The 12,618-nt window shown below is 39.3% G+C and overlaps 1 protein-coding gene across 1 annotated transcript; it reads left to right on the top strand.

Annotated features, from left to right (window-relative positions):
- Window positions 1–10,924: 10,924 nt before the first annotated feature.
- Window positions 10,925–12,309, top strand: TCIM (transcriptional and immune response regulator). The gene has a single exon (XM_058720589.1). The coding sequence runs from the start codon at window positions 11,039–11,041 to the stop codon at window positions 11,360–11,362; it is 324 nt and encodes a 107-aa protein (XP_058576572.1). The 5' UTR covers window positions 10,925–11,038; the 3' UTR covers window positions 11,363–12,309.
- Window positions 12,310–12,618: the final 309 nt, after the last annotated feature.

Raw genomic sequence — 12,618 nt, 5'->3', positions numbered from 1 at the left:
GATTTCACAGACATTGTGCAGTTTTCCCAACATTTTAAGGATTCTTGTATCCGTGTGTCAATAAATAGTAAATTAGCTGAGGGTCAGTTTTTCATCCCATGCATTTGAAAACAGGTGGCAGTTGAGTGTCTTGGGAATCTGTTTGGATCTACTTTGTCAACTTTCACCCAGTGCTATTCACAGTCTCCACCCCATGCTTACCATCACCATCACTGCCTTCTGTCACAGCTCCCTTCTTAGTACTTGGTCCTCCAGCTCTGATGTCACTGTCTCTGTATAAATAGTAGAGGGAACACTTGGGATGTTTGGATGAGGGACAATTAGGACTGATCTACATATATAGTATTTGTTTCTTTAGGACATAGCAAAGGGGGAGGCTTTCAAAATAAAACAATTTTTTATATTGAATAAATGAACAAAAGAATGAATGAATGAAATGAATGAATGCCTGAATGGTCTAAACTATTAAGATACTTTTATGTGGTTCTACGATCTATTCCTAGAGACATTTAAAAAAATCCACAAAATGAGGGGTGCCTGGGTGACTCAGTCAGTTGAGTGTCTGACTTTGGCTCAGGTCATAATCTCATGGTTCATGGGTTCGAGCCCCCAAGTCAGGCTCTGTGTTGACAGCTCAGAGCTTGGAGCCTGCTTCAGATTCTGTGTGTCTTCCTCTCTCTCTGCTCCTCCCCTGGTTGTGCTCTGTCTCTTTCTCTCTCAAAAATAAATAAATAAACATTTATTTTTATTTATTTTTTAAAAAAATTTGTTAACGTTTATTTTTGAGACAGAGAGAGACAGAGCATGAACGGGGGAGGGGCAGAGAGAGAGGGAGACACAGAATTGGAAGCAGGCTCCAGGCTCTGAGCCGTCAGCCCAGAGCCTGATGTGGGGCTCGAACTCACGGACCGTGAGATCGTGACCTGAGCTGGAGTCGGACGCTTAACCGATTGAGCCACCCAGGCGCCCCTAAACATTTTTTTTTAAAAATCTGCAAAATGATCGTAGTAATGGCAGCAGTACTGGATGGTCTATCATTGCAAAGTGACCATATTGAAGGTCTTTCTTATATTTTGACAATTGTCAAAAACAACAGGTGCAGCAACATAAGAACTAATTTACACAAACATTTATTGAAGAGAGGGATGACTGTCTCCTCTGCTCATCATTGGAGAGTTCACTTCATTGTCTACTTCAATGGTTTTCAAACTGAAAGCTGAGACTCATTAGTGAGTTATGAAATCTGTTCAATGGGTTGTGACCAGCACATTTTTCAAAGATGAGAGGATAGAATACAGCAGAATGGATGAAATAGTGCATAAAATTAGTAAGTTTAATTGTCTTTTGGGAATTTGTGTTTTAGTTATATATGTACATTTATATATATATATATGTTCATATATATATGCTCATTATATATATATGTTTATATATATGTTCATTTATATATATATATATATATTCATGTATAATAATGGAAACAAAAATGTTACATACTTTTATATGTCTGTGTAACTTGGTGAGTATGAAAATAAAATAAATAAGAACAAGTATTGATTTATTCCCACTACTTACATGGCTCTACAATAAATGCCTGCTAAGTGGTGGCCCTGATTGAATGTTCTCACTGTTTACTCTCTCCTTGAATAAATGTCTGTATTGTACCAAATCAAAATTGGTCTTCCTGGAGCTTACTTTTTGTATTGGCCTTATTTCCACCCATAAGCACTTTTCAGACAAGCCTAATTTTTCTTCTGCATAACAACCCTTGGGTATTCAAACCGGATGTAAGAATTTGCTCCACATTATGAAGAATTCTGAGGCCCCAATTGTCCCTCATTGATATTGAGAGCCTTCACTGACCAGATTTCTCTTTATGCCCTCTACATTCTTGGCAAGTCATACAGAATGAGGCCGATCTGCAGGGAGAGGAGCCAGATGTGACTGCACCCTGCTCAGGAAAAGAAAAGAGAGGAGGAGCTTTAGGAGTGACCACGTGTATTCTTTGCAACATGACTTACAAAATCTGGGAAGCCCATGCAAGCAGTCCCCCTTCTGCTAATAGTTCCAGTCTGAGAAAGAATGAAACTTGCCAACGTCACTACTCTCAGCCAGAAGCACGCATTGAGGGGGTGGGAGCTAGGAGTGGGAGGAGGTGGTTCACGAAAACTTATTTTGGCTTTAGTCATAGATTATAGAAACACACATGCTACTATAAATATTCAAAAATATCTCATGCTCACTTCCTGGGAAAAACATGTTAGTTTATGTTCACAACTGTTTTCTTTCTAAAGAAGCTATAAATACCAGGAGCTCAATATCTGAATCTGAACAGCTAATTAAAAATTTTTAAAAAAAAAAGCTTATCTTCAGTTCTTTTTTTAGGAAACATTGCAAATATAGTCTGATGGTTAAGCAAAGACAGCTGTTTCATTTCACATGCAAAAGCATCACTCACAAAGAAGCACTTTTTAAAAATGGTCTTGGCTATAATTCTCTTCAATAAAGTTGTGGATTTTTCCCCATATTTTGACTGAAAGTTTTGAAAATGCATTTCCTCAGTTTGTTATTTTTTTTAAAATTGGTATTTCTCCAGAATTTATAATTAGTTCCTCTCCATGATCCAAAAATAAATTTCAGAATTAAAGTTTCTAAATAAAACTGCCATTCTTTCTCATCAGCAATAATTAAAGATTGAAGATATATGTAATAAGATGTACTGGAACAAAAATGTTTGGTGATTAATTTTAGAAAAGGATTAACCACAACCATCAAAGGAATGGAAATCTAGAATAGGTCTTATAAAAAATATGGAATATAATAAAGACCCTTAAAACTATAACTGAAGAGGATGACCACCGTTTCAGCTGTTAAGTACAGAAAAATGTAGAAGACTTCAACATTATATCACAGGAAACAACAGCCACTGAGCAGCTATTTCATTTTTGTGTCTGCTTAGCCCTCTCAAGACTTCAGTATTTTTCTTATGTAATAGTTATGTAATAACTATTTATTGAAAGTCTACTTGGTGCCAGGCATTGCTGGGTTCTGGATTTATGCATAAGTGCTATAAGAAAAAAAGCTGCAGTCAGTGTTGATTTCTTGACAATTATTACTGAGAAAAGATAAAGAATGAAAATTACATTTTAGACTCTTCCTCTGAGTTCTAGATTCATGCATTTCAGCTATCTTTTTGGTGGTTTCTCATGCATGCTGATTTACTGTGTACATGATGGAACTCTGGATCTTTCTCCCGAATCCAAGCCCTCTTTCACCTTTCCCCTTTCGGCCTTCCCACCAAGGAACCCAGGACAACCTGGGAGCAACTCTTGACACTTACCCCATTCTCTATCCAATTCACCACCAAGTCCCTTAAAGTTCATTTCCCAAATGCATTGAGAATAATCTGCTTACTATCTGAAACCATAATAATTGTCTTTAGCTGTCTTTGATGGCCCGAAAGCCAAAATAATTAAAAATAAATAAATAAATAAGCCCCAGCAGTTCCCCTTCCACACTTAAAACCTTTAAAAGACTGCCCATTGACTTAGAATAAAATTTTAAATCTTTAACATGGCTTTCAACACTCTCCTGTACAGCATTTGGAGCCTGTCTACCAAATCTAATATTGCCTTTCTCTAATCTCCTTGTTGGTTTGTTTCCAACCTGCATTGTCTTTAATGTCTGTTTTTACCTCAGTGTCTTTGCACAGGACTTTTTTCTGCATCTGAAACTCCTTGCCCTGCTCCTCTGCTTGTTAATTGCAATAGTTACTTCAAGTCTCAGCTTAAATATATCTTCTTAAGAAAATCTTATTATGACTTGAACAATTGAAATGAAGCCTCACCTTGTTTCTTCCTTTATATGACCTGATTTTCATTTTCTAAAACTTGTAAAAATGTTCTTCATATCTTGTATGTTTACTTATTTATCTAAAGTCTCTTTTCTTCTCTAGACCTCATGTTCTACAAACACAAGGATCATGTCCACTTGCCTCAATGCATCCCTCAAGCATATGGCACTCTACCTGGCACATAGTAAGTATTCAACACTTTTTGTGTAAATGAACCTACAAATCACTGAACAAATACACGAAAAAGAAAATCAAAGACAATTTGGTAGAATTTTCAAACTATAAGAAATAAGTAAATAATGAACATAATCAGGAAGCTATACAATAGTAAGGGAAAAAAACTATGGGATTTAGGATCAGAAAATGAAGTTCCAGGTCTGGCTATGTCATTTAACTAACTCCAAGATTGCGGAAATTTATCTCACTTCTATTATACTCAGTTTTCTCATCTGTAAAATAGGGACAATGATACCAGAGATATTGTGAAAGTCAAATGAGATAATGCATGTGAAAGCACTTTGTAAATTACAATGCTGTGAAAAATTTTTGTTGCCAAAACAAAAATGTCCAGGGGTAATTTAATTGAAGTATAAGACACAAAGTTCCAGTTGCTGGCCACTCTACGTTTCGTGTTCAGGAAGTTGCTAGGGAGGTAAGTTGGTAGACAAAGGCAGCTTCGATGTAAATTTTGTGTGCTTTCTTTCACTTATTCAGGCAATAATTCAGTATATATTCATTGGATACATTCTATGTACCAGTCACTATGCATTTATATCTTCAGTGCTTTAATAAATATAATAATAGGTCCTAACTTTTTTTTTTTGAGAGAGAGAGAGAGCGTGAGCAGGGGAGAGAGGCAGAGGGAGAGAGAGCAGCCTCCATGATGCAGGGCACGATCCCAGAACCCTGGGATCATGACCTGAGCCAAATCAAAAATCGGACACTCAACCATACAACCACCCAGGCTCCCTGCAAGTCATAACTTTTTATCTAAAAAGGTAAACCTTGGTGATACAAACAGGAGGGGCAAGTAACACAGCAAAAGTTCAGGAAAACCTTCCTGGAAGAGATTTGGGGGCTAAAAAGCATTTGCAAATGAGTTCCCTTTTCACCACTTACCCTAGGCAGGTTGTTCAGCCCAATTCCTTGTTTGTGGTGAAAACGGAAGTCAATAATAATTGCCTTTAGCATTGTTATGAAGAGTCATTGAGGCATTGTCCAAAGAACACTAGGTATACAGGTCACTCATTGTCCTCATTTTCACAAATCTCTTCATCAGACATAGAGCCAGCCAAGCACATGTATTACTGGCAAACAGAAACTCAGTCTCTTGGTATGATGAAAAAACACTGGAAAACTAGCTTCCAGAAGAAACTACGCATGCTCACAAGTACTTTCTTTAAGCAGTCCTCATTAGATCCTGTCTTTACTGAAGAAAGCAAAAATTCTGTAAGATGTCTATATGACGTGGTTCCATTCACAGGCAATTTGGGAATCCTTACCAGCAATTTTTTTAGATCCTGTTGTCCACATCATTCACTGACAATATTTATACAAAGAAGGGAAGGGACAGGGTGACAGCAGTAAAAGGCTTTCCAGGCACTTATGGATTTACCTTTGGCAAAGACCATCAGCAAATTATAACCTTAAGGCTTGTATCACGTTTCTGGGAAACAGAAACTGACATTGTTTCCCTGTAGATGGTCTTGCCCTCTGAACAATTTTGAAGCTCCTTAATCTCTCAACTGCATCTGAATGCTTCTAGGCAACACTCAAGGAGAACTGCTCAGTGTCACGTAGAAATGTTATTCAGGCCTTTCAGTGCCAGAGCTTGTGGATGATTTGAGAGCAATGCAGTATGGAGTTCAAAACCATGGGCTTTGGTGTCAAATAGCCCCGGATTCGAGTTGTCTCATCAGAGCTGAAGGATTTGCAGACGAAATTAGTTTCCTATTGCCACTGTAACAAACTGCCACATATTTAGGGGCTTTAAACAACACAAATTTATTATCTTATAGTTCAAGAGCCCAGAAGTCTAAAATGCATATACAGTGATGTGTTCCTTCTGAAGGATGCAGAGAACAGTCTGTTTCTTTGCCTGTTCCAGCTTCTAGAGGCTGTCTACCTTCCTTGGCTCATGGCCCCTTCCTCCAACTTCTTCTAAAGTAGCAACATAGCATCCTTCTCTCTCTCTTTTGTAAAGACTTTTGTAATTACATGAGCCAACCAGATAACGCAAAATAATCTCTCCATCTCAAGATCTTAATGTATTTACACCTGCAAAATTCCTTTCGTCATATAAGTTCCTTTTGCAGTGTAAGGTTTCCTTTTGCCTATATTCATAGTTTCCAGGGATTAGAACAAAGACATTTTAGGGGTGCATTATTGACCTAAAACTGGGAGCAAGTTGTCAATGTCTCAGTTCTCTTATCTATAGCATGAGGATTGCATATAGTTTCATATAGTTCCTACTATAAAGGGTTGTTATGGGATCAAATAGAATTGCACACATGTTATTTAATATTACTATGAAGAAATATTAAGTGATCCAGGAACTTTAGACACAGTAATGAGGAAGAATAATCTGATCCCTGTTCATGGTGGCACTAGACTTTATTTTTTTTTAATTTTATTTTTAAGTAATCTCTATACCCAATGTGGGGCTAGAACTCATAACCTCAAGATCAAGAGTCGCATGCTTTTCCCACTGATCCAGCCAGGCACCCCAGTGGAGCTAGACTTTACATGAATACTTGGACAAACAAATGTATGCTTCAAAACTGTAGCAAGTACTACTAAGGAATGGTAAATGGTACTTGGGCAAAGAGAACTGATCCATTTAAGTCTAAAAGAGCCAGAGGACAGGGAAGGCGCTCTGAACAAGTAGCTTTTAAGAATGAAGAGGAGTTACCTAGCTGAGGTAGAATGTAGGACAGAACATTCCAGAAAGAGGAAAAATATGTGCAAAGACCCATGGAGGAATAAGTGTGATGTAATCAAGGAATTGGAAGGCATAAAAGCATGGGGGAGAGTGACAAACTGTAATGTTGTAGAAGTAGTCGGAACCAGAGCAAATCAAGCTCAAAAAAGTTATGTTAAGGGGATGCCTGGGTGGTTCAGTTAGTTAAGCATCCAACTCTTGATTTCAGCTCAGGTCATGATCTCACCGTTCTTGAATTCGAGCCCCACACAGGGCTCTGCACTGACCGTATAGAACTTGCTTGGGCTTCTCTCTCTCTCCCTCCTTCTCTGCCCCTTCCCCATTTGCATTCTCTCTTTCTCTCTCTTTCTCTCTCTCTCTCAAAATAAATAAATAAACTTTAAAAGAAAGATTATGTTAAGATTTGGGGGCTTATCCAAAGAGTAAAAGCAAGAGTGGTCTGACCAGATTGTTTATTAGAAACTATTTCTCTGGGTGCTTTGTAGAGAATGGAGGACAGAACTAACATCAGGAATGCCAGGAAAGAAGTTGGGTTTAGTCCAGGTGACAGAAGACAGGCTGTCGTAGACTGACGGGGCTTCTGAGGAAGCACACCCTGAGAGGGGATGAGCAAGCAGGTGATTTATTATGGAGTGTTCTTGGGACCAGTGCCTACAGATAGGAGAAAAAAAAAACAGGTTTGGGCAGAAGGAGGTCTCAGCTGACCCTAAAAGATGCTCTGAAGTGTGTGTGACCCCTCAGACTTGGGGGTCATGGAAGTGGACTTTACATCCTCATGTTGATCAGTCATTAGATGCAGCTGCACCGGGGGGGGGGGGGTAACCTTCTTCAGTGGGCGCAGTCCCCGAAGAGGGCTGACAGCAGAGCATCTGGGGAAACCTTAAATGGAGATAAAGGTTGTGCACAGCGGCATCCACCACATGGAAGCTTGTCTAACCAATGGAGAGACACGGTGCCTGGGTGGCTCACTCTGTTAAGTGTCCGACTTTGGCTCAGGTCATGATCTTGTGGTTCATGAGTTTGAGCCCCGCATCAGGTTCTGTGCTGACAGCTCGGAGCCTGGAACCTGCTTTGGATCCTGTGTCTCCCTCTCTTTCTGCCCCTCCCCCTCATGCTCTATCTCTCTCTCTCTCAAAAATAAATAAACATAAAAAATTTAAAAAAATAAACAGCGAAGAGAAAGTGGATAGATTTGAGAAGTATTTTCTAGATATAATTTATATACATCTAAACCATATGTGTGTGTGTATATATATAGAGACAGACAGAGACAAAGAGAGATCTAGATAGTTTAGATAGGAGAAAAAAAGAGAGGAAGAAATCAGAGATTATAGCTGGGTTTCTGACTTTGATAATTGAACAGCTATTTGTACCACATTTGCATTTATTTGTATTGATCACTTAAATAAATGAGTATATACCTCAGAAGACAATGGCATGCTGGAATTAAAATTTGAGAGTAATCAGTTAGTAGGGAATAAAGGCATGAGCTCTATACAAATGGTCTCAAGAAAGAGCATAGCACAAGAAGGGTGGCAAAGCCCTAATGAAGGTGGATTGTGTAATGTTTTGGCACTGTGCTTGGCACCTAGGAAAATTCAGTACAAATCCTTGATGACATAATAATAACTATTTTTAACAGTGAGGAAAATGAGTATATTTTTAATAGCCACAAAGATGTGCCACATATGTTGGTAAGCCCATAGGCAACCCATAGGCAGCAGATCATAAGGTTCTTCCACAGGAAAGCTGGAGCAAGCAGTCATGGCCACGTCCAGGGGGTGAACACCAGCTCACCTAGAAACGTCTTTCAAAGAAGCATCCTTCAGGAAGAGAGCATGTTGGGCTCCTGTCTGTCTTCTGTTCCCCACATCAGAGCCTTCAGCAATCCTGTTGACTTGGCCTTCACGACACGCCCAGAATCTGATTAGCTCTCACCACCTGCATGATGACCTAGCTAGTGGGGATCTTCATCATCTTTCGCCTGGATTATTTTGACAGCCACATCACCAGTCGTTTTGCTCCTCGTGCCCTGCTTGTCTCCCTAAAAATGTATCTTCTACTAAAGTAATTTAAATTATAAGTGAAATCATGTCATTTTTCTGGTTCAAATTCTCCAAGGCTACGCATGTCCTACAGAGTAAAAGCTCAATCCAGAAAAGAGTCTTGCGGGTTGTACTCAGTCTTTCCTTGCCTTTTTCCCCATTGGTGTCTCCTCCTGACCTCCTGTCCTTCCCTTCTTCTCTGGCCAGTCTGCTCCAGCCACACTGGTCCCCAACCATTCTCCATACACTTCAGACACACTCTTATCTTCCAGCCTCTGTACTTGCTGTACCCTTTGCCCACAACACCTGTCCTCTAGATGCCTCCACAGCTAACTCCCTCACCTCCTTCCAGTCTCTGTACAATGTCACATTAAAAGAAACTGCCCCAGAATATCCTGTACAAATTTCAACCCTCCCCTTCCTCTCCAGTACAACTTGGCCACACTTTTATCCACAATAGGTAGTAGTTTCTGAGATCATCTAGGTTATAAATGTATATTCTATTATCTATTTCCTGGTAGAATGTAAACTCCATTAAGGTCAGGTAGGGATTTTTGTTTGTTTGGTTCAGTTTGTTTGATTTAGTTTGGCTAACTGTTATATTTCCAATGCCTAAAACTCTTCTAGCTAAAGTAGACTTTTAATAAATATTGATTGAATTAATGAGTGAGTGAATGAATGGATATGTACGAAGAGTCTAACTCAATTTTCTTTTTTTTTAATTTTTTTGAAGTTTTTATTTATTTTTGAGACAGAGAGAGACAGAGCATGAGCAGGGGAGGGGAAGAGAGAGAGGGAGACACAGAATCCAAAGCAGGCTCCAGGCTCTGAGCTGTCAGCACAGAGCCTTACGGAGGGCTCAAAGTCACAGACTGTGAGATCATGACCTGAGCTGAAGGCTGATGCTTAACCGAGCCACCCAGGTGCCCCTAGTTTAACTCAATTTTCTAGTGAGGTGTCTTCCCCATACTCTCTCCTCTTGTGCATTTTCTAGACCTGATTTGACTAATGAGAGGAAACTCATGAAGTTCAGCCCTGCTTCTGTAGCTCAGGCAGAAGGTTCACACAGAGAAGTCTCTAGGGCCCTTTGAAGTTGACATCTACCATTTGGTTGCATGTAGGTGTTCCACACATCAGTGGGGACACTGGCTAGCTGAATATTGTGGAAGGTGAGAAATTTAAATTCTTCCGGAAAAAGGTATTGCTCTATGTCTGGGAAGTGCCAAAATAAATATTAAAGGAAAAAATCAGCTCATTTCTTTGAGTACTATATTTGTAAAGCACCTGATTGAATTTCCCTCCCCACGTTTTTGTTTTTGTTTTTGTTTTTGATAGGTACTGTTGTTGATACATGCAGAAACCTAAGGAGATATTGTCTGTCACTATCAAATTACAATATTGGGGCATCTAGCTGGCTCAGTTGGTGGAGCCAGAGAGTCTTGATCTTGGGGTTGTGAGTTCGAGTCTCCGTCTTGGGGTTCTGTTGGGTGGTGTGGAGATTGCTTAAAAATAAAATATTAAAAAAATAAAGAGTAAAAAATTACAGTTTTATTCAGTGATTACAGATTAGCTCTTGTGCACAGTCTCAGAAAGGTCACAGTGTCAGGGTGTGTCATGTAAGCGTTTTGTAGGTAAACTCCCCTTTAAAATCAGATGTACTCCAGATTGATGTCCTTGATTCTTCAGCTTCCTCTCAGCAGCTGTGGAGTGGCCCTGGATGGGGATGTCCAAAGGGCGCAGGCATGGGCTGCCAAATGTTTGGAATACACTCTAATGACTTCAGGAATTAAAACTTTCCTGTAGTTAACAGAAGCCTTTGTTTCGGTTGTTGTTGGGAAAGATTTTGAGAGTCTAAGCCACCTTGTTTGTGTCTTATCTTTGCCCTTCCGTGGTTTTGGCTATTTTTAAAAGAAGGACCCAAGCCAGTATAATCCTATTGCCACAGATGAGGTAAAAAGAAATCCCCACATCCCTGCTCTATCACCAAGCACAGCTTTTGACATTTTGCACAAGAACAGGATATTGGCAACTCAACTGTTAAACTTGTCTGTGATTATTCTTCCTTGAGATCACTCTGATGTCACCAGTGTAATTTGAGCCTGGAGCTTTTGTTCACACTTTAAATAGCAGTCCCGGAATGATTTTGCTACAGACTCTCTGGAGAGCCCGGGAGCCGAATTCCCGAAGATCCTCACGTCGATGAAAGCAAGGCAAAGCCACCAAGCCACCATCACCATGTCCACCTCTCTGCGCGTGAGCCCTTCCATCCATGGCTATCACTTCGATACAGCCTCACGGAAGAAAGCCGTGGCCAACATCTTTGAAAACATAGACCAAGAATCTCTACAGAGACTTTTCAAAAACTCTGGGGACAAGAAAGCGGAGGAGAGAGCTAAGATCATATTTGCCATAGATCAAGATCTGGAGGAGAAAACACGAGCCCTGATGGCCCTGAAGAAGAGGACGAAAGACAAGCTTTTCCAGTTTCTGAAACTGCGGAAATATTCCATCAAAGTTCACTGAGGACAAGAGGATGGATAAGGACATTATCCAAGAATAGACATTTAAAGACCGAGAGGGTTCGAGAGACCCTAACACATGCAGCATTTTGTTGCTGCCCTGCGAGCTTCTCTTCCATCAGGACTGCAGAGGCTGGAAAGGAACAGAACAAACCGGTTACAAAGACTCCAACCAATTTCACGCCTGTGCTGTTACAGTGGAGAACAAAATGCTTTCAACAAGGATTTGAAAACTCTCCCTGCGGGAAAGGACCGATGCTGGTGTCAGGAGAAGAGTCTGAACAGATGTAATGAGGACTGAGGCTGAAGATAACAGAACGCTGGCTGTTACGGGCTCTTAAGGCTGAAGATAAAAGAACTGCAGCCAGGGTCTCTTTCTCAGGCCCTAGGACTTAAATTCAACCTGAACTTTTTTTTTTTCCATAATGAAAGTGGGTAGGAAGAGGGAGGAGGGAGAAGAGGAAACGGGGAGAGAGAATACTCTGCTCCGATGTTTACTAAATTTTTTATTTGAGTGTTCAAAGTGTTGCCAAATTTCAATGTTGTCTATTGGTATAGGTTTTTTAGAGATCAGTAATTGATTATTTATTTGCATTTTTTACAGTGCCTGAAAAAGTGCACTGTAAGGGTGTAAGTTACAAATTATGCGATACTTCTAGCAGCTCAGTTAGACCACCTTCTGGTTTATAAAAAGTTTATATACATTTCAAACTGGTTAAACAAAAGTTAAAATAATGGGGTCTTTCATAAATCCAAAGTACTGCAAAAAAATTTTATAATTTTTTAATCTTCTAATGCTAAAACATAATCTAATTAGATTTCTTACAGTTACTGCAGTAAGCATTAGGAAGGGAGTATGATATACTAAATAGTTTATAAAGATGCTATGGTTTCTATAATTTATTATACAAAACAAATGATATGCAACTGTAATAAATTATTATAAACTTAGCTGCTCTTGGTCTGTGATGATTGGTCTCAAAGGAAAAAGTAGGATGGTTAATATTTATTATTATAAACTATTATGAACTTTTGTAAGGATTTTGCTCTAAAAGCAACATATGCTTTTAGAGTAGCTTTACATTAATTGTCAAACTTTCAAAACAAATTCTTCAAATATCTAAGAAGTTTCTCTGTCCCAACTTTAGAATACAAGATATAGACAGAAATTCATTGACTGCCTCATCAAGTGCTGTTTATATGTCCATTGAGAGTGATTTTTAAAAAAAACTTTTTCACCATATTTTTGAAATTTTTCCT

Source organism: Neofelis nebulosa, chromosome 3 (assembly GCF_028018385.1).
Source record: "Neofelis nebulosa isolate mNeoNeb1 chromosome 3, mNeoNeb1.pri, whole genome shotgun sequence".
NCBI classification, from domain to species: Eukaryota; Metazoa; Chordata; class Mammalia; order Carnivora; family Felidae; genus Neofelis; species Neofelis nebulosa.
The sequence above is the reverse complement of the archived record's forward strand: the minus strand, read 5'-3'. Positions and strand labels throughout refer to the sequence as shown.

What these genes read in the sequence shown, in the direction of transcription:
- TCIM (XM_058720589.1), top strand. Translation starts at nt 11,039, where the DNA reads ATGAAAGCAAGGCAAAGCCACCAAGCCACCATCACCATGTCCACCTCT.